Genomic DNA, 22,072 nt, shown 5'->3' on the forward strand with positions numbered 1-22,072 from the left:
CACTGCTGGTCGGCACTGCTTGCCAATTTAAAGTACGGTTGAAAAAATGTTGGATTTTTTGGGGGGGGGGGGCCAAAGGTCCAGGCCCAAAATGTCCGGTAAGTGGGGAGTCCGGATAGTGGGTGTCCGGATAGTACAGGGATTACTGTATATATGCTGTGATGGCATTGTGTGAAACGAAGATGAAAGGGTGTGAAGTAGAGGAGTGGGAGGGTGTGCAATATGTAAGATATATATGTAATATATATATATAATATATATATATATATATATATATATATATTATATATATACATTATATATATATATATATTATATATATACATTATATATATATATATATATATTATATATATATATATAACTATATATATATAAACACACACACATCTATCTATCTATATATATATATCTATTAATCTATAGTATTTTATTTAAATCGGATTTTTAAATTTAAATTGTTTTACGTAATTGGATTTTTTCAAATTAAATCTATTTTTTTCGCTTAAGATTTTTTTGTTTTTGTTTTACTAAGGCTTTATCAGTGTTAAATGAATTCATATTTTGGTATCATACATTTATCACCCAAAAGTTGCTATACAACTTGAAAAGACATGTGTTAAAGGCTTTCCTAACCGGAGCTCCTGACACCTTAAAATCAGAAGTAGAACTTACTAGCTTAATCATGGCCTACCTGATAAACTAAAAAACACAATGTTTGGGAAAGTTCAAAGAGCCTTCTTTCCTCTGTTTTTACTATTTGCCTTGTAACAAAAGGCAATCACTGGTGTCTGACTTAATCAAGATCAGTACAGGAAGAGTATAGGCCAAGCAGACTTGATGCATCTGTACAATACACATCCATCACATCTTCTGTCTTCATTTTTACTGTATTTATAAAAAAGAAAAATCCATTTTTATTTAAATCATGATTTTTTCGCTCTGATTTAAATTGATTTAAATCACATGATTTAAACAATTTGATTTAAATCATAACACCCCTGAGCCCTACAGTAGGGTGGGAAAGGAGGTCCGGATGATGATGATGATGATGATGATGATGATGATGATGATGATGATGATGATGATGATGATGATGATGAGCAGTTTGGTAAAAAGTAATAAATTGGTTGATAATTATCCAGCCTTGAGAACTCTGTAGGCTGTAGGATTTGGCATCACATAGCTGCTAATATTTCAGTTCACTACCATTACCAGCAGTTGTAATACTGTGTAGATGGGCCTGGAGAAAAATGCTGTTGTCTTGAGTTTTGTAAAGGCTAGTTGCTTATCTCTTTAAATAACTGCTTATATGTGGTTTGTAAATATTACCATAATTTAACATCTGTCACTTTTCAGCTTGAGGGCAGAGTGCAAGGTATGGGCGAATCACGATGTGGGCTGGAGTCTGCATTGGGAAATTATAACAACACGGCGTGCCAGCTGGCAGCAGACACCACTGCTGTTGTGGAGAAACTCTATGAGGAGATGAAGGCAATGGCAACTACAGAAATTAATGATAATACGAATAATTTGAAGGTATGGCAAGGACCATTTCCTTTTACTGCTTGCATGAGCTTTTTCAATGTTAACCTGTTTTTATTTAGGATGGTCTCAAATGAATGGTGTGAGAAGAATGCAATAGCTACTGGTACTTTTTTTTTTCCTTTTTAAGAAAGTTTCACAATGCATACTGGGGATAATTAACCCCTAAAGTCAGCAGTTCTCCAGGCCCAACTGTCACCCCATCTGCAAATAGGCATTGATTTTTCAACTTTCACCAAGGGAAAATTTTCTCTTACTGATTTGAAGAGCTTGAATTTACACAGCTGGAAATGCCAATCTCAGTCCCATAGGCCAAATGGTTACCACACAATCGACTGTCAAATATTATAATAGTTACCCATCGGATCTGAACAAAAATAGAAAAATTTTGGCATTTGCCGTATCTGTTTTTTTGCCACCTAACCTTACAAACATTACCCAAATCAATATGAAACATGTGCCCAGGCGTGAAACAAGCTGTTTAAGTGCATAAAAGAAGGGGAAAAAAATTACCTTTGCATGCAAGATAAAAATGTATCGATTCATCGCATAGGTAAATCATTCAGTAAGACAAATATTTATTCTTATATTAATATGTAAAAATGAAGAAAAAACATTATAATGAATAAATGAAATAAATGAAAAAAAAAAAAAAAAAAAAAATCTACTACCATCTCCTGAGCCAGAATAAATATGGGTATTTCACACCTCCAACCCTAGGCTTGTTGTGTAAGAATATTAGGTTCTGCATGTAAATACAGTAATACAATAAAATAAATGTATGTTATATAAAATGCTAATAAAGCAAAAAACTGTACTAATGTGTGTAAATGGTTTAATGACAGAAATAATAATTTAAAAAAAAAAAAAAATCATAAGTTGCAGGTACCATACAATCACAAAAGTTTCCAGTCGAAAATTATGGAAAATGGGTAAATTATACAGAGAAACTAATATTCTTTGGTTAATAACTGTATAGAAATAACTAATCTATCTATCTATCTATAGCCCGACGCCCTAATCCCGCAAAGGGTGGCCGCAGACAAAACGCCTCCAAGTCACTCTGTCACCCACCATTTGACTCCCCTCCCCCCAACTCACCCCCCCCTCCCTCATATACCTCTGAACTCCATCCCTCCAACTCATCCTCGGTCTACCCCTCCCTCTCCCTCCCTCCACCTCACCTACATACACCCTCTTAGTCAGTCTTTCATTCTCCATCCTCTCCACATGTCCAAACCACCTCAGTGTATTTCTCCTAATCTTTTCAACCACATCCACATCTACCCCACAACGTTCCTTCACTTCTTCATTCGTCAACCTGTCCCTCCATGTCACTCCACATGCTCCTCTCAAGTAACTCATTTCCACTGCTCTCACTCTTGACTTGTTCCCTTCTTGCAAGGTCCACGCCTCGCTTCCATACGTCAGGGTAGGGATCACAATACCATCATGCAGTGACTTCTTAACTTCCATACTCACCTCCCTATTTCTCATCACTGCTTTCAGTGTACCAACAACCTTCCTTCCCTGCTGTACCCTTTCATTTACTTCATCCCCCAAAGTTCCATCCTTACTCATCACACTACCCAAGTACTTGAATGCACTCACATTCTCCATATCCTCACCATCCAACCTCACTGCACACTCTGTGACTTCATTCCTCTCAAACACCATAACTTTACTTTTGTTTACATTAACTTTCAGCTTCCTCCTCCTACACACTGTCCCAAATTCATTCACCAAACCTTGCAACTCCCATTCATCTTCACTCAACAATACTGTATCATCAGCAAACAGCAACACCGGAAGCTTCCAAATCTCACCCTCATTCATTAGGGCCACCCCTACATCCACTGCCCTACCTTGAACCTCCTTTACAACCCCATCCATATATATATTAAACAGCCATGGAGACATTACACACCCCTGTTTCAGTCCCACATTGAGATCAAAGAACTCACTCAGCTCACCATCCACTCGCACCGTAGCCCTAGCTCCCTCATACATACTCTTCACAGCACTCAACAATTTCCCCTCCACTCCATATATTCTTAATACCTTCCAGATACCTTGCCTATCTATTCTGTCATAAGCTTTCTCCAAGTCCATGAAGGCAGCATACACTTTCCTTCCCTTCTCTAGATACTTCTCCACTAAACATCTTAGAACAAATATCTGGTCTACACACCCTTTTCCCTTCCTAAATCCCCCTTGTTCTTCTCCAACTAGCTCCTCTGTCATATGCCTAACCCTATCAATGAGTATTCTACCATATATTTTACCAGTCACACTAAGAAGGCAAATACCCCTATGGTTACCACATACTTCTCTCTCCCCTTTTCCTTTGTACAGAGGAACAATTATACCTGATTTCCAATCCTCTGGAAATCCTTCCCTCTTCCCAAGCCAATCTACACAACTTCCATATCCACTCCACAACAATCTCACCCCCATACCTAAGCATTTCACCACACACTCCATCAATTTTAAGGAGAATCGATCGTATGTATGTTCGTGATATGCACTCCTGGTCAGTAAGATGACGCATTTTTTACTTAGTAAATATTGCGGGGATTCGAACCAGCGCTTGAAACTGCGTGAGTACAGCAGCTTACCAAGTGAGCCATTTAGGCACTAATAACATATAATAAACATTTCATTGCATAAAACAGGTTGAGGGTAATAGCATATAGGTCAATGACACAATGGCGTGGTGTTTGGCTTCCTTGGTAACACGGTGCTGCGTTGCGTCATTGTGAAGAAAGGGAGGGTAAGGAGGAGGAGGGGATGTGGGGGGGGGCATTAGTAGGGAAACAAAGCCTGCCTATACACACTAACCATGGAGTAGGGAGGGTCTGGGGATGATTTGGGTGTAAGGTGATGTTAAATGAGGAACCAATGGGGCAAAGCTAGGTGGAATGGGTGTGGGGGTTCCTTGGGAGGTGGAGGGGGTGAGGGGGCCTCAATAGAGAGGAAAAATGCCTGCTACACCCCCCTCCCCCTCCCCCAATGGTATACAGGGGGTGTGGGGGAGATTTGGGTGGGAGGAGACAGTGAGAGGAGAATCCAATGGAACAGAGGGAAGTGGAAAGATGGCCAAGGGAGGGGGGCTTCTACCACATCTAGGGGGACAAATCATGCCAGACGCCACTAGAAATTGTTGTTCTGATTTGCTAGCTTCCATTTACATCATCAGAGAGGCTTAGCAACCTCTCCCCAGGTTTTTGTGGCTGCTATTATATCGATGTGGGTTGGACTGAATGTACCTTGTCTAAAACACATCGATTGATGATGAACAGTCTTTAGGGGTAAAAAAATATATACAGTATATATGTTTACTTCAATGCATTTACTATTACAATTAAGTGTGATGGTATTTTGTATTGTTTGAAAGTAAATGTAGACAACAATAAAGTGATGGTGGTTGAGTGGGAAGGTACCTCAGTGTGATGTGCTGGTGAATAGAGAGGGCCAAATTGGTAAGGGAATTTGAGTACCTTGGTGCACTAGCTATCTAATAAAAAATAAGAGTTAAATATGTGAAGGAAGTTGAAAGTAGAGTGGCACGAGGACCTGGAAGGTGGCTGGCACTAAGAAGGCCTTGATGCCATGATTCTATACAAGTCTGAGTGTGAAGGCTGGAAGAGGATTGCATGCAGGTGTGTTGTTGGCCACATCAACATATGGGATTGTGACTTTGGTATGGCTTGAATAAAAAGTCAAGAGAAAGAACAATGAAAGCAAGATTATGGACAATATGTGTAGAATACATAAAATGGACAGGCTGAGAAGTGATGTGATACTGTACTAAAAAAATATGGAGGAAGTAAGTCTGCTGATTAAGTGAGCTTAAATGGTATGGTCAGTTGGAGAGTAAAGATATCTTTAATGGTTTGGACACCATGGTCGGAGTGGCTGTAGATAGGGTAGTGAGAATGTTATATGTGAATGAGTTTGACAGTGGGAGGAGGCCAAGAAAATAGTGGTTAGGTATGATATGAATAGGAAAGGGAGATATTGTATAGAATTTGGTTAGGGAAACTGTTTGAGGATTGAGATGTAGGGAGAATTTGTGAGAAGGAGTACAGTGTGTGTGTGTGTGCGCGCACGTGTGCATGGATGCGAATGTGTGTTCTTACCTAATTGTATCTTTACAGGAATGAGTCAAGCTCATAGTGCCCTGTGTATTAAATTTTTATCATACATATCCTTAAATTTAGGAATAGTTTGGCACACAGTATTTCATTCAGCAGTGCATTCCACTGATCAATTACCCTATTTGGGAAACTGAATTTCCTTACATCATTATTGCCTCTCTTTTTATGTAGTTTTTTTTTCAGTGTCTTGTTGATGCTTCCCCATTGGTTATATATTCATTTATGTCTATTTTCTGTTTCCCTGAGATGCATTTATATAGCATAATCATGTCTCCTCTTTTCCTTCTTTCCTGTAATGTTGGTAGATTCAGTGTTTCTAGTCTTTCTTCATAGCTTAGATCCCTTAAGCTTGGTACCCATCTTGTAGCTGCCCTTTTACTTTTTCAGTCTTATCTGTGTGTTTTTTGAGATGAGGATTCCAGACTACAATGCAGCTCCAGGGTTGGTCTGATGAATGATGTTATTATCTTTCTCAACATGTCTTCATTTATATATGTGAATGCTATTCTCATGATAGCAAGCAGTGTACCGTAAACTGGGGTGACTTTGGATGATTGTGAGGGTTTTTTCAACCTGCTGCAAAATATTTGGGACAAATTACAGGTGTTAAGTATTACATATGTGCGTGAGACGATAACCTCTCAGTACCTATCAGCATGAAAACCCACTTTGGGGTGACTTCGGACAGCCTTGGGGTGACTTCGGACATCCCTTTAAAATACACTGAAACAGGCCTCCAGTAGCTCAGTTGCATTTCCGGACAAGTCTGGGGGGACTTCAGACACCTTGGGAGTTAAAAAAAAAATGCTGGAAAAATTACAAAAAAATACAGAGCAACCGATTTGAATATTTTGATATATCTGTTGGTGTTTTCTAAGTAAAGATTCACTGACAATATTAATAAGAAATTTACAAGCTGATGGCCTCCTTTTGAATGTAATATTAAAGAAAAAGCTTAAAACTATACTGCAAAATTTAGTTTTTATGATAATCATCACCCAACAGTGCAGGGGAATTTTTGTAAAATGACTGAGAAAAACAGACATTTTCTGAACTTACATAGGACGACACTCTCAAGACTATTGGGATTACAAGCCTGTCTGCCAGTTTAAGGCACTACTATGAGCTTGAATATAAAGAGAACACATCAAAATGTAACAGGAACTTTAGTTTGAAGAAAAAATATGGACAATAGTTGTTTGGGAAAAAAAAAAAAAAAGTTCTTTATGACAAAATATTTAAATATAATATCAAAAGTTAAATAATATCTCTTCTCAGATTAAATTAACTAAACTAAACTAAATAATATCTCTTCTCAGACTAGAAATATGAAAAGAATATGTCGTATCTTTATCTCAGACTAGAAAAGTGAAAAGAATACTGTACACCTGGCATTCTAACTAGGAGATCATGGTGATTTAGTATGGCCATGAATTAACATCCAGGTTAAAAATCTTACGTTTTCGTTTGTGCATGAGTGGTTCCTGTAACTACATTTACAATATCTGACTCATCTATGACACACATCATCACCTGGAACGTTAGAAGTGACAGATACGTTTTTTGTACCTCTGACATGTTTTAAGAACCAAACTTCAATGTTGGCGCAGCATCTGTGACTATAGGTACAAAATATTTCTTCTTCATTTTTTCTCATCTGAGATTTGAACGACTACCCATTCATGTAGCTTTGGAGTACGCCACACATCTGTCTCTAGTTAAGCTGTAGTGTCCGAAGTCACCCCTTTAAATCTCCAAAATGCATACACTACACTCATGTCATGTTTTGACATATTTAAAGTACAGATCTTAACCCTCTTTCTGTTTCAATCTTCAAGATGGACATTAACACAAACCTCTGAACCTGTAGAATCATGCTATGTGTTATGACTCGCTCCCACCAGAGAAAGTTTTGCAGTTCTCATTTTTCCCAAAAATTTAAGTATTTTCTGCACTAATTAAAATTCACCACTGAATCATTAGCTTAGAAAGAGATAATTATATGGGAAAATGTACAGTTCCAATGCAACGTTTTGCTGTTAAAAGAATTATTTTTGCTTCCTTCTTTTAGCAGTTGTGTAGCATTTAAACTTTTTACCCAAATAATGTCCGAATTTACCCTGTGTCCGATGTCACCCCAGTTGACGGTATACATGTTACATACCTTCTCACTGACGTGGTCTGCTGGAAATGATCTGTTATTGATAATCACTCCTAGGTCCTTCTCACTTTCTGATATGTGTAGGGTTGATCTTCATAACTTATAACCGCAGTCAGGTCTTTTCTCACTTATACCAAACTTAATTACATGACACTTTTCCACATTAAATTTCATTTGCCATTTATTGCTCCATTCATGAAGCTTATTTAATTCTTCTTGTAGCTCCTTGCAAGAATCTGTGTTAGTAATTTTCCTTTGTATTATTGGATCATCCACAAACATACATGTGTGTGTTTGTGTTTTTGTGTGTGTGTGTGCATGCATGCGTGTATGTGTGTGTATATGTATGTATATATATATATATATATATATATATATATTTTTTTTTATTAATTTGCAGTCCAAGGGTGATAAACTAAGCATGAACTTGAGAAGCCAACAGAAGGCCCTTGTGGAAGAACTAGAGTCACTGGAGGGTGAGCGAGTGAAGTTGGAGAGTGAGTGTGGTGAGGCACTGTCTGGCCTGAGGGAGTGGTTTGTCCGCCATGATTCAGAGCTGCAGGACCAAGCCACACAAGTTCTTTGTCTCCTCAACAATGATATGGTCAAGGATGTACCCACAGGTACTGTATGGTGCTTATTTATCTTTTTAACCCCTGCGCGCCTGTTGACGTGTTATACCATCACGATTTGGGGCACGGAGCAATGCCATTTGACTGGTATAGCCCCAGGCGTCTTCCCGCCACCCTTTGAACAATTTTCTATGACAACCATAGGGTAGGTAGGTACTCAAGGTGCCCTACTGACGCACATCTTAGTCTGTACACGGCACTGGTAGAGTTTAGAGTGATGTCCTCCTCATCGTCCTCGTCCAATTCCGCTCCTCCAAGCATGGGGCCGATTGTATCATCAACTCCCCCAAAAGTTCTGCCCGTACCGCCGGGGAAAGGGCTCAGTGACCGAGTAGGTGTGTGGGAAATTGTAAAGAGTAAACAGGTATGTACAAGTGAGGCCCTGCATGTGGTTTTGTTGTAAATGCCTCCTTAACCGAAATTGAGTTTTCTGCATATACCACTAATTTGACCCGTCCTCTAAATCTGAGGCATGTCGGATACATCAACACAGCACTGGAAATAGGGTTGAAAGTGTTCTGAAGAAGACCGGTGAAATCAATTTTTGTGGTGGGCTGGTTTGACAGGTCTCATCTGCGATGGGTTTTGTTGTAAATGCCATGATGGGAGCCAGCAACTCCGCCAATGTTTTTGCTATGGTATGTTTGCTACCATTAGCATCTAACAATCTGTATGAGTAATAACACATTATTTACCATGTTGTAAAGTAAATTTTTCTGATGCTCTTACATGTTTTGCATTCTCACAAGTTCGTATGCTAATGATTATGATGTGTGCTGTTTTTAGCGACGTTAGCGCTTGGTGTTGGTGGTACTGCATCTCCCTCAGTAATTTTTCCCTGCATTCAACCACATGCACAAACCTGTTTCAAGCACTCTTTTTTTATGATCATTGTGGTGATAATGTATTCCGATAGTGAATACGTGGATGACCCATGTTCTGGTGCATCGGAGGTGCAAGAAGGCCGGCTTGATGAAGGCTCTGTCGCCTTCAAAGTGAGTCATTTTTACTACTGCAAGCAGCCTGGTGAAACTGGTGTGTGGTGATAGTAAGCCACAAGTGGATAGTGGAGATAGTGATGATGAAGGTGATGGTGATATTGTGGCATTACCTGTGGCTCATGGGGGTGGTGATAGTGCTCCTGGTAGCCAAGGGCATGGCCAGGAAAGTGGTGAAGGGCATGGAGTTGCTGGTGGTGCTAGTGATGGTGATAGTGTGGCATTATGTGTGGCTCATGGGGGTGGTGATAATGCCCCTAGTGGCCAAGAGCATGGCCAGGATGGTAAAGGGACTGAAAGTGGTGGTGATGATGGTGATGGAGATGGTCAGGGTGATAACACCACTGTTGGTCAAGGAAAGGGTCGTACACGTAAATGGCGTCCAAAACCATTACATAATCTCAAAATATTTCCTATGCATGTTATGATGATGTTTTTCTCTTTATTATGATTATTATTTTAAGAAATTTATGCACAAAATAACCGAGTTATTATGGGTTGAATCGGAATGAACTTTGAGAGAAAATTTTGTCACAGTAAAACACTGGGTGTTCCATGCTGCAGTGTGTGATATAACCAAATTATGATAGTATATTCATATTGAGCATCATAAACTCTTTACTTTGGTGTTTGATTGAATTTGCTATCTTTATTAATAACTGAGTTATACTTTGTTGAAATTGCATAAACAAACACGTCAATTTCAGCCCTTTTGAAAAAACCTAGTTTGTATACTGTATATTCACTCACACTGTTTTAAAATATTAAGAACACAGTCTCATTCTGCATAAATCACCCTTCAATTTGCTTTCTGAATGAGGTCTCTAGCTTCAAAAATGATGAAGTTATGAACACAGTCTCATTCTGCATAAATCATCCTTCATTTTGCTTTCTGAATGAGATCTCTAGCTTTAAAAACAACAGAGTTATGATAAGTTGAAAGAGCGCAAACTTTAAACGCGATTTCTGATGTTTTTAAAAAATGGTGCTTACAACAAAACAGCACGCGGCGCCGCAAGTGTTTTTTTAATAAATAAGTGAAATGTAAGATATTATAAGTTATATCTAGTAAGTGTTATGAAATAAATGTTGTATAATAAGTTTTGCAATAAGTTTTACTGTTTATGGTTCTTTGTAACAGTGATTGGAAATACCCTACCTGCTACAATGAAAGAAAACCAGGAGTGCATGGGTGAGAAAGAAAATGACCTGGTTGGCTGTAACTACATTTTTTCCTTTGTTACTCAGAAAATAATGGTGAATATATGAGAATTAGTGTATTTGTGATGTGAAGTACAAAAAATGTAAGTTGTGTACAACATCAGTAATATTTTCATGATGCTCCTGATTAGTACAAATCAGTCACAGTTTTAGTACAAGTAAGTACCTCATACTTAACCATACTGCATGAAACAGCTAGAGCATATACTTCTCAAAGTGCAATTACCCGTAAACGTGATGTCAAGTGCAAATATAAGTGCTGTAGTAGAGGGAAATTTTTATAATTGATGCAAGAAGTCATCATCATCATGATCATCATCCGGACCTCCTTTCCCACCCTAGGGCAGGATGAGGAGTAGCAATGTCCAGATGGCCCATATTTGCCCAGTCCAATGGGCCATGCTTCCATTCACTCATCATTCAAGCCCTCGGAATCATAACTCTATCAGTTACGCCAAAAACATTCACCACGTTCTGTATCTTCACATAAGCATAACTGAATGAGTCAATCCGAATGCTGCCACGTTAAAAGGGGTGCCAGATCCTTGATCATGCACTTCTCCTCACAACATTCATCCAGCCAGCTCGATCTCTTGTCAGTTCCCTAGCCTCACTGACTCTCCAAACCTCTCTTCCTCACACACTCATCCACCATATCTCTCCACCTTCTCCTTGGCCTACCTTGCCTCCTCCCTCCATCAAATTCACTCAGGTATACCTTTCTCACCACTCTATCATTATCCATTCTCTCCACGTGACCATACAGTCTCACTACACTCTCTTCAGTTCTGGTGTCCACCGACTTCCTCACTCCACATCTTTTACGAATCACATTATTTCTTATTCTATCCACCCTCTGTATTCCACATACATTCCTCAGCAGTCCCATCTCCACTGCTGTTACTCTTGACTTTTCATTTTCATGCCACACCATAGTTTCGCATATTTTTTTTTTTTTTTTTTTTTTTTTTTTTTTTTTTTTTAATGCGAAGAAGAAGGAACCAAAGGCCATGAGCCTGCAATAACAGTTGCCTCCAAGAGAAAAACAAAATACAATAGGGAGCCAAATTCAAGATCCGATCATTTCGAGATGCCTGGACACAGTGCGTTTGAAAGACTGGAGATCATAGGCAGCAGGAAATACAGACAGAGGGAGACAGTTCCAGAGTTGACCTGTTGCATAAATGAAGGACTGGGAGTAATGGTTAACTCTTGCATTAGAAAGTTGAACAGAAAAGGGATGAGAGTTTGCTGCTAGACGGGTGCCACGCGCCCGTCGTAGAGGTGGAGGAATGCATGCAGACAATTCAGAGAAGCAGTAACCATTAAAGTAGTGATAGAAGAGAGATAAAGATGCAACAGTGTGGCGAAGAGACAGAGGTTGAAGGGAGTCAGTAAGAGGAGGAGAGTTAACGAGCTGAAAAGCCTTTGACTCCACCCTGTGGAGAAGAGCTGTATGTGGGGAGCCTCCCCACACATGAGAGTTGTACTCCACACAAGGGCGGATAAAACCCCTGTATAGAGTCAACAATTGTGCAGGGGTAAAGAAAGAATGGAGTCGGCTTAGCACACCTAATCTCTTGGAAGCAGATTTTACAAGAGATATAATATGATCTTTCCAAGATAAGTCCCGAGTAAATGAAACCCCAAGCATGTTCAAGGATGATGCAGGATTAAGCTGAATATTATTAAACATTAGTGGGTATACCTGTGGAAGATTTTGTCGGGTTGATAGGTGTAAGAACTTAGTCTTAGATGCAGTAAAAACAGCCAGATTATTTTTACCTCGGTCAGAGATACGAGCCAAGTCAGACATTAGGTGTGCCATAGCCTCATCCCTAGTTTATTGAAGTAGCTGCTGAGATGGATGTTGCGGGAACCGAATGGAAAGGTGAAGGGTGGAGTCATCAGCGTATGAGTGGATAAGGTTAGATGTAAAATTTTTCTATTGAGAATTGACTTGAAAACTTTTGAAATACAGGACTTCAAAGCAATTGGACGATAGTTGGAGGGTTGGGAGTGGTCACCCTTCTTTGGGACTGGCTGAATGAGAGCAAACTTCCAGCAAGAAGGAAAGGTACAAGTTGACAGATTAAGGCAAAAGAGTTTGCCAAGGCAGGGTGTAAGCACAGAAGCACAGTTCTTGAGAACAACAGGAGGGACTCCATCAGGCCCATATGCCTTGTTAGTATTGAGGCCAGGGATGGCAGAAAATACATCAGCTGAAGAAATTTTAATGTCAGCCATGAGGACATCAGAGGGGGGAAGTGATGGAGGAACAGCACCGGAATCATCTAAGGTGGAATTGGAGGAGAGTGTCTGTGCGAAGAGATCTGCTTTATCAGTAGAAGAAATAGCTACAGAACCATCAGAGTAGAAAAGAGGAGGGAAGGATGATGAGGTAAAGTTGTTAGAAAGGTTTTTGGCAAGGTACCAAAAGGAGCAGGAAGAATTCGAGTTGGAGAGTTGAGAGCATTTAGTACGGATGAAATTATTTTTAGCAGAGCGAAGAACAGACTTAGCACGATTCTGGGCAGAAACGTAAAGATGATGTGATTCAGGGATGGGTTGGCTCCAGTACCTTTTGTAGGCCCTCTCCTTGTTGCTGACAGCATTAGAACAAGCATGATTAGGTTAAGGCTTTCTTGCGTTAGACAAAGGATACGAGAAAGGAATTTATGCTTCCATGCCCGAGAGAATAACCTCCGTAAAGCGCAAGGCACACTCAGATGGCTCTCGGCCATGGAAGCAATAATCATTCCAGGGAAAATCAAAGAAGTACTGCCTGAGGGCCTCCCAATCCACGGCTCTAAAATGCCACAGACGACGTTTCCCTGGAGGGTCCACAGGCCGTACTGGAGTGATAGGACAGGTTAAGGTGAATAGGTTGTGATCTGAGGAGCCCAAAGGAGAGAAAAGATTAACAGTGTAAGCAGAAGGATTAGTTGAAAGGAAGAGGTCAAGTATGTTGGAGCTTTCTCCAAGGTAGTCTGGGATATGGGTAGGGTGCTGTACAAGCTGCTCTAGGTCGTTAAGGATAGAAAAGATGTAGGCTTGTTCACCAGGTGGATCAGTGAAAGGAGAGGAGAGCCAAAGGTGGTGGTGAACATTGATATCTCCTAAAATGGAGATTTCAGAGAAAGGAGAAATGGATAGAATGTGTTCCATCGTAGAAGTAAGATAGTCGAAGAATTTCTGATAGTCAGTAGAATTAGGGGATAAATAAACAGCACAGATATATTTAGTCAGAGAATGACAGGAAAGCCAAAGCCAGAGTGTAGAGAATTCAGAAGAATCGAGTTCAGGAACACGAGAGCAAGATAAGTCGTTGCGTATATACTGTATACACAACAGCCACCTTTGGCTTTGAAATGAGTATAGAGAAAGTAGGAGGATACAGAAAAGGGTTTGCTGTCAGTTGCCTCAGACAGCTGAGTCTCAGTTAGAAAGAGAAGGTGAGGTTTAGAGGAGGAGGGGTGGTGCTCAACAGAGTGAAAGTTAGAGGAAAGGCCGGAAATATTGCAGAAATGAAGAAGAAGTGAGTCAGACAGTGGTTCCAGGCAGCTCAAGTCGTTACTGGGAGAGGGGCGGAAGGTGGGGGCATTTATGTTCCCCCCCCCTGGGGACTCCGAGGCTGAGTGTTGAGACGCCATGATTTTATTGAATTTGGAAAAGGAAGTGTAGTGTGTACTGTGCATGTAGTTTGGTGTAGATAGTTAGAGAAATTTGTATTGGAGAGCATGCTGGCCTACTGTTTGTGTAACTGAGACACTGAAAAAGTTCAGCAAAGGGGGATGGTCAGGAACTAGTCTTGAGGGCTGATGAAACGGGAGCTCCAGCACTCCCTGTCATTGGCTTTCCATCCACCTCGGGGGGTACTGCCCTGCTCGACTGGTGCTACAGTCTACTCCTACTATGTAAAAGATGGCACTAACACTCCTTCAGGTAAGCCTCGTGCAGCTGCAACACTCAAGTCTCTGTTTTTTATCAAGGCTTTCATTGCACCAGCTACCTTCCTTCCTTGTGTCATCCCACTTTCAACTTCTTTTACACATTTTCTCTCTTTTCTATCACTGTACCCAGGTACTTGAACTCTCTCACCAATTCCAGGCTCTCTCTCCATTCATTGTAACATCACACTGGGAGTCACCTTCTCTCATAATAACCCTCACTTTACTCTTTTCAGCATTTACTCTTAAGGCATGACGCTCACAGACGTCAGTAAAACTCTGCACTAGCCTACCAAGTAGGGGGAGGCGGTGGCTTAATCAGTAGAGAGTTGGCCTGCAGTCCTAACGGACCCGGGTTCAAATCCCGCTGGTGCAGGGAACAGTTTAAGGATTTGAATTTCATAAAATCAGACTTTACTGTTCTACCAGAAGACCCGCCGACATGTCGTAAAAATACCCCCGCTAATACCAATACACCAGTCCTGTATGAGACCTCCCTAGCATGTATTCAGTATGGAAGGTGGGTGTTAGTGCCGAAGAGGTGACATGTAGAGGTGTGCGGTACGTAGGAGGACTACTGGGCCTTGAAAGCAGGCTGTGAAGCCTATGCCCAGAGTCGGCTAAAAAAAAAAAAGTTCTTGTCCAGTACCTGTACCTGCAAGCAGTACTTCATCATCAGCATACAACAAATTTGAGATATTCCATCCATCACCAATGCCATCCCTCTCTCCATTACTCATGTTTTACTTCTCTCATCACCCCATCCATGTATATATTGAACAACCGTGGGGACCTCACAGAACCCTGTCGCACGCCCACACCAATTGTGAATTATTCACATCCATGCCCATTAACCCTGACACATGCCTCACTACCATCATAAAAACTCATGATGGCACCTAGCAGCATACCATCTAATAATAATACAGTAATAATAATAATAATCTGGCCTTTTGTTTCTCAAAAGCGCCAGTTCTTCCTTTTGGGAATTCACTAGCGCTCGACACACATACGTTATTTTTACAATTACAAGAATTGTGACATTTCTTGTATATAATACAAGCTACATCATATATACATGAAAGTGGCAATAATTAAACCCTATAATCATCCGTCATAGTACCTCTCTCCAGGTCATAGCATTTTGAAAAAAGAAAGGCTTTCAGCTGTCTCTTAAAGGATTCAACAGTAGAGAGTTGTCTTATGGACAATGGCAATCTGTTATATAATCTAGGGGCTCTATATGCAAAAGAACGATCAGAGAAAGATGACTGGTGAATGGCTCCTGGCTCATCAAGACGCAAGGAATCATCTTCACTGCGTAACATCACACCCGGGCGTGTCGATGGGAGTTTTAACAATTCAGCAAGATACTTCGGTTCACCAAACTTAAGAACCTTGAATGTAATAAGACAGTTTAAATTTAATTCTAGCCTTTACTGGGCAAAACTTTCCACAATCCTTCTCTGTCCACTTTGTCATATGCTTTTTCCAGATCCATGAATGCCATAAACACCTTATGGTCCTTCTGATAAGTCTTCTCTGCTATATGTCTCACTGCAAATATTTGATCCACACATCCTCTGCCACTCCTAAAGCTACCCTGTTCATCACTCACTAGGACTTCTAATCTCTCTCTTACTTTCTCAATAATAATTCTTCCATATACCTTCCCTACCACACTCAATAAACTTCCACCACGATAATTCATGCACTCACGTCGCTCACCTGTATTCTTGTACAGGGGTACAATCACAGCTATTTTCTACTCTGCAGGCACAGTTTCACTCATCCATGCCTTCTTACACATCTCCAACAAGCACTTCATTCCACTCGTTCCACTACACTGAAGCATCTCTGCATACACCTCATCAACCCCAGCTGCTCTCCCATTTTTCAGCCGCTTCACAGCACTCTTCACCTGTGCGAGTGTCATGTTTCCTGGCACTGCATTCCTTCCTTGCACACCCCCAAAACCAATCATGTTTACAGCCGCCTTTGCTCTCTCTATTCCCATTGATCAGGCTTTCAAAATATACTTTCCATTTGGTCCCTACTTCATCCCCATGGGTTAATAATCTACCACCTACATCCTTCACACCATCACATTTCTTTCCGCTTTCACTTCTACATTTCCGCACCTCTTTCCAGAATAACTTCCTGTTTTCAGAGTAGGTCGCATTCATTTTTCTTCCTAGATCCTCATTTACCTCCTTCTTTTTCCTCTTCACTAGTCTCTTTATTTGCTTGTAGATTCAAGAAGTGAATATAGAAAATCAAGGAGGTTTATTTTTCCCACACACCTAGTGGCGCAAGAGAACGGGCGGAAAATCCTGTGAGGAGCCAGACAAACAGGGTGGTGACTCATCCTTACGACAGTGAGTAAGGGAAAGTCGAAGATTTAGTGGAAAATTCGGGGTATTCGAAGGAAATCCGGTCAGTGTTACGTTCACCACTCCGGTCAGTGCTGCCAGTGCTAGCCAGCGAGTCCAAATCACTGGCAGTGGCACGTGCTTGGATAAGCAGGCCAAAACACGAAAAACCAGTCATATTTCATATTTTCTTTTCTAAACCCATCCTTACTTCATCTTTGGGTGGGAGGAAAAGGTCAGGAAAATGATGGTGCACTTTAACTCCTAATATGCTGACAGTGTCAGTGAACACCATTCACTGCCAGTGCCATTGGCATCTGTGTAGTGCGTATCATAAAAGAATGCAAAATATTTTGGGAAGGGAATGATGGTCTCTGGCATGTTTACAATGTTTACAGCTTTACACAAACCCATTCATCCATCCCAGACACCATCTATCTATCTATTTATTGCCAGACGCCTCAATCCCGTTCGGGGTGGCCACAAACAAGTCGCCTCCAAGTCGCCCTGTCCCCCGCCATTTCACTGCCCTGCTCCCAACTCACACCCCCCTCTCTCATATACCTCTCCACCCCATCCCTCCATCTCATCCTCGGCCTCCCCCTCCCTCTTCCCCCCTCCACCTCACTCACATACTGTACACTCTCTTTGTCAGTCTTTCACCCTCCATCCTCTCCATATGGCCAAACCACCTCAGTGTGTTCCTCATAACGCTTCCTATCGCATCCACACCACAACGCTCCTTTATATCCTCATTCGTCAGCCTGTCTGTCCATGTGACTCCACAGGTTCCTCTTAAATAACTCATTTCCACTACTCTCACTCTTGACTTGTGTCCTTCCAACAACGTCCAAGCTTCACTTCCATACGTTAGAGTTGGTATCACAATACTGTCATGTAGTAACTTTTTCACTTCCATGCTCACTTCCCTGTTTCTTATCACTGCTTTCAAAGAACCAGCAAGCTTTCTTCCCTGCTGCACCCTTTCAAGCACTTCACCCTCCAAACCTCCATCCTTACTCATCACACTACCCAAGTACTTAAATGTACTCACATTTTCCAATTCCTCACCATCCAACCTCGCTGTACATTCACTAACTTCAGCTCTCTCAAAGACCATCACTTTACTCTTCCCTACATTCCCGAACATGCCTTTGGCTCTATTACATCGGATATTGGATGGATTACTGTCCAAACACCATCCTGTTAGTAAATCATGCACTTGAGGCATGACAAGCATTCATCTTGTCAGTACCACGTTTGGACAGTAATCCCTCCAATATCCGATGTAATAGACCCAAAGGCATGTCCGGGAATTGGTTTTGTCTGGATACTGGGCCCCTGCCTCCTGGACTGGTAGTGATGGACCCTAACCCAGCCTAACTTTGAAAGCCACCTAAATAACTCCCTACAGGACATGCATAGCACCTATTTAAGACCCTATTCACACCAATAATGGACATAAAGCATGAAATAAATGAAAAGGATCCAGAGAATGAAGAATTGGAAGTGAGTATGGAAAATATTTAGCAGTGTACATACTACTTACAGCACGTCTGTGGCCGCCTCCTCTAAGGATCTGACAGTGGTGACAATGCTCTTGAAGCACGTACTGTAACCCAGTGTTGTGCTGCACATAATTCTTTGCACTGTGAGTTATAATTGTTTAACATTGCACATTCTGTTCTTAATTGCACCACGCCAGTTTCAACTGCCAGTTTCAGCTGCCAGTTTGCACTCCACACTTAATCCTTTGCACTCTAAATTCTAATTTCTTATCACTGCACAACACTGTATATTCCCATGTGGTCCAGTGGCGAGTTATTGCAGTTTATTCACTGTTTATTCACAAAAACGAGCACGTGCGGCATCCATTGCAATGAGCATCTACTCACGATGGTAGTTAGGCGGTAACTGGAAAGGGGGGAGGAATAGCAGGGAGCTGGTGGCCATGCATAAACACAGCTGTTAGGTGCCACGTGCCAATTTCAAATTATGGGTTGGATATATATATATATTTTTAGGTTTTGAAGGCCCAGGCCCAAAATGTCCGGGAATTGGGCGTCCGGTCATTACAGGGATTACTGTACATCATTTTATCTTGAAACAACCCCAAAATAGAAATATACACCTCTTTTCCCACACATAGTATACTGTTCAAACTATATTTACAGCTACATGCATCCATAAACAAAATAAACCAAATTCCCCCACCCTGCCCCCAGTCTCAAATTAGACATACATTTATTATGCATTGAATTTGCTCATAGTACATTATTCTATTTATTTGCAGCCATTTTAGCAACATATAAGGTCTTTCGTTAGTAAAAATAACGATGTACAGTGAGCCCCTAAGTATCGCGTCCAGTTGGTACCATGGGGTTGGTGTGATACCTGAATTTCGTGAACTGAAAAGCATTAATTTATTGGTAATAAATCTAATTGGTTCTAGAGCCTGTCACAAAGTCACCCTTTTTCTTACTTTTGAGATATAATTCTCATAAAACAGGGTACCAGAATATCTGACAACCATATGAATATGATAAAAATGTTAAGAAACATTAAGTATATGGATCACCAGCCTGAAAAAATCTTTGTCTTACCCTCTACTGAATACTTTTCTTCATACCAACTCGGTACTCATGACATTCTTTTCTTTTCTTGCCTCCATCCTTTGAACTTCCCTGTATTTCACCATCACCACCATTATCTAGTCCTCCAGTGAATGAAGAGAAAGCCATAATACAAAACAAGTCGACCACTCGAGAACAATAGCTGAACGAAAGGAAAGGAAAAAAGTGACTGTGGCTACCTGAGCACCACACACAGTCTCACAGCTGGTGGGAATTGTGTAAACAACATGGCAGACAACAGCTGATGATCTCCTTGCCCACCAGCGCCCAATATTTTGACGCAAAAGGTGAATTCTTGATCGTGAGACAAGTTCTTGGAAATTTTGGGCTTTTCAGCGAATGGTAAATTCGCGAAATCAAATCATCCAAAACATAAAGGCTCATTGTAGTTTTCTGAAATTTTGTCTCCATTTTGTTTAGGATTTACCAGCAAGTAGCAGTCATTTCATGAATTTTTTGATGAATCATAATGAACCTTAGGGTGGGTTTAGGAGTCTAAAAATCTGATTGGCAGATGCACCACTTAACTTCAGTTCTAGAGGAAACGGCAGTTAATTTTTGTAATTTGAAAAAATACCTCAGGGTCAGCCTGTGGAGGGTAACTAATATGTTACCTCTTGACATTTGAAGGTTCAGTTATGGACCAGGTAGAACATTTTAAAAGTTCTGGAATTTAGTGTTATGGTTCTTACACTCTGTCTTCAGGTCAGACTCCAGTGAGGCGAGAATATCCTTTCTCTCACCATCTGTCGGGCACCTCCCCACATGACCGCATCCTCCGAAGGTTACGTGCTAAGTCTGCCATCACGCTCTCAAAGATCCCACTACCATCCTTTGGAGACAACACAGAGGTTAGTTTTTTTAACTTGTCCGTACATGTGGTGTCATTCACGATAATTCATTGTCATAATGTTTACAGTCAGGCTTGAAAGTACTTCATGTTAATTTGACAGTTTGTCATTTTTTCTATTGTACTTTATCATTAGTACTGTATTATTATTATTGTAGATGATCTGATAATTTTCTCCAATGGGTTTGTATTTACAAACAGCTAGTAATATTGTGTCCATTTTTCTATACTGTATTGTGCCCTTTTTTTTTTTTACAGTAATGTACTATAGATGGTAGGTGGGGGCATTTACCATCCACTCGCTCGATGTGGTGCTGCTCTCAGGTGACTGCCCTTTCCTCACTTCCTTCCTTCCTTTCCTTCCTCTTGTCATTCTTATTTTCATTCTTTTCAATTCCTTCTGTCTATGGGTGACTACACTGAGTGGCAAGCCAAATGATTTCTTGTACACCAGGAAACCATTTACTATGCTGGGTGGTAACCATAAAACCAAATTATGGTGCCTGGTGGTTTAGTGGGTAATTAAGGCACTCCAGTCGGATTGAGCTGGTGTAGGTTTATATCCAAGAGGTGGTTAGGGTTTATTGCTTGCATAATGCCCCTCAGGAATGAATGAGACTGGTCACTCTCATCTTAAATGTCAGGACCATCTTGCTTAGTCCCGAGCTCCAACTCTCCTCATGGGGCAACACAGGATTGGATGATGGATGGATGAATATAGATAGATGTGGTGGTGGTTGTTGAGAATGAAATCGATTTCAAAGGCTTAGATGATGTGTGGCTTATTTCACAGAGCAGAGTGTGTGATAGTTCTCCTCTGTGGTTTCTCTTTCTTTGTTTCTTAATCTTAAGTCATATACATTTAGGAGTGCTGATGTTTATCTGTCTGTCCATTTATCTATAGCCAGATGCCATAATCCTGTAAATGGTAGCCATTTGTCTTTGAATTAGTTGTTTTACAGGGAGGGGCACTAACCCTCTGCCAACCCACTTGTTGACACGTAAGGAAAACATATGGGTTGGTTATGTGGTTACCACCCAGCACTGTAAATTGTTTCCAGGCTTACAGGAAACCATTAGGCTTGTCATTCATTGTAAAGCCACCTGAAATGGAAGGAAGAGTAATAAAAAGTGACCGGAAAGATTGAAGAAATAGGAAGAGAGGAGGGCAGACACAGAAAAAGCACGAAAAAAGTGAAGGAAGAAGTAGGCAGCACTACATCAAGTGAATGGATGATGGTCGCCACCATGTCCCTCTGCAGCACTGTATTGATTATTACCACCTTCCTGTTTTTGCCAGGATGAAGACCCATCTCCCACCACAGACAGTCCCACCATTTTCTCTTCATCCTCTTCATCCTGTGAAGTCTCTCAACTAGATGATGATCTACCTGTAGCTGAAGAGCCCAGATCACGTGCAGGCTCAGTCTCATCTAACAAGGTTGGTTTTTTGTAGAGTTATGAAAAACTACAATATTTTACTTGCCATTATTAGAGGTGATTGATTTAAAAATGAAAATTATTGTACTGCATTTCTGCCAAGTGAAGTG

General features: G+C 40.8%; 1 protein-coding gene across 1 annotated transcript in view; it reads left to right on the forward strand.

Moving 5' to 3' along the window:
* LOC145411654 (kinesin-like protein KIF11) overlaps window positions 1-22,072 on the forward strand; it is a 98,351-nt gene that overhangs the window by 70,688 nt on the left and 5,591 nt on the right. Inside the window, exons 16-19 of the mRNA XM_080281660.1 lie at window positions 1,360-1,539; window positions 8,309-8,489; window positions 20,378-20,523; window positions 21,823-21,963. Of these exons, the coding sequence (XP_080137786.1) occupies window positions 1,360-1,539; window positions 8,309-8,489; window positions 20,378-20,523; window positions 21,823-21,963 (648 nt within the window). The remainder of the gene's footprint in view (window positions 1-1,359; window positions 1,540-8,308; window positions 8,490-20,377; window positions 20,524-21,822; window positions 21,964-22,072) is intronic.

The sequence above is a fragment of the Coenobita brevimanus genome, chromosome 90, assembly GCF_032717465.1.
Source record: "Coenobita brevimanus isolate Jiangsu-jjx chromosome 90, ASM3271746v2, whole genome shotgun sequence".
Classification (NCBI taxonomy): Eukaryota; Metazoa; Arthropoda; class Malacostraca; order Decapoda; family Coenobitidae; genus Coenobita; species Coenobita brevimanus.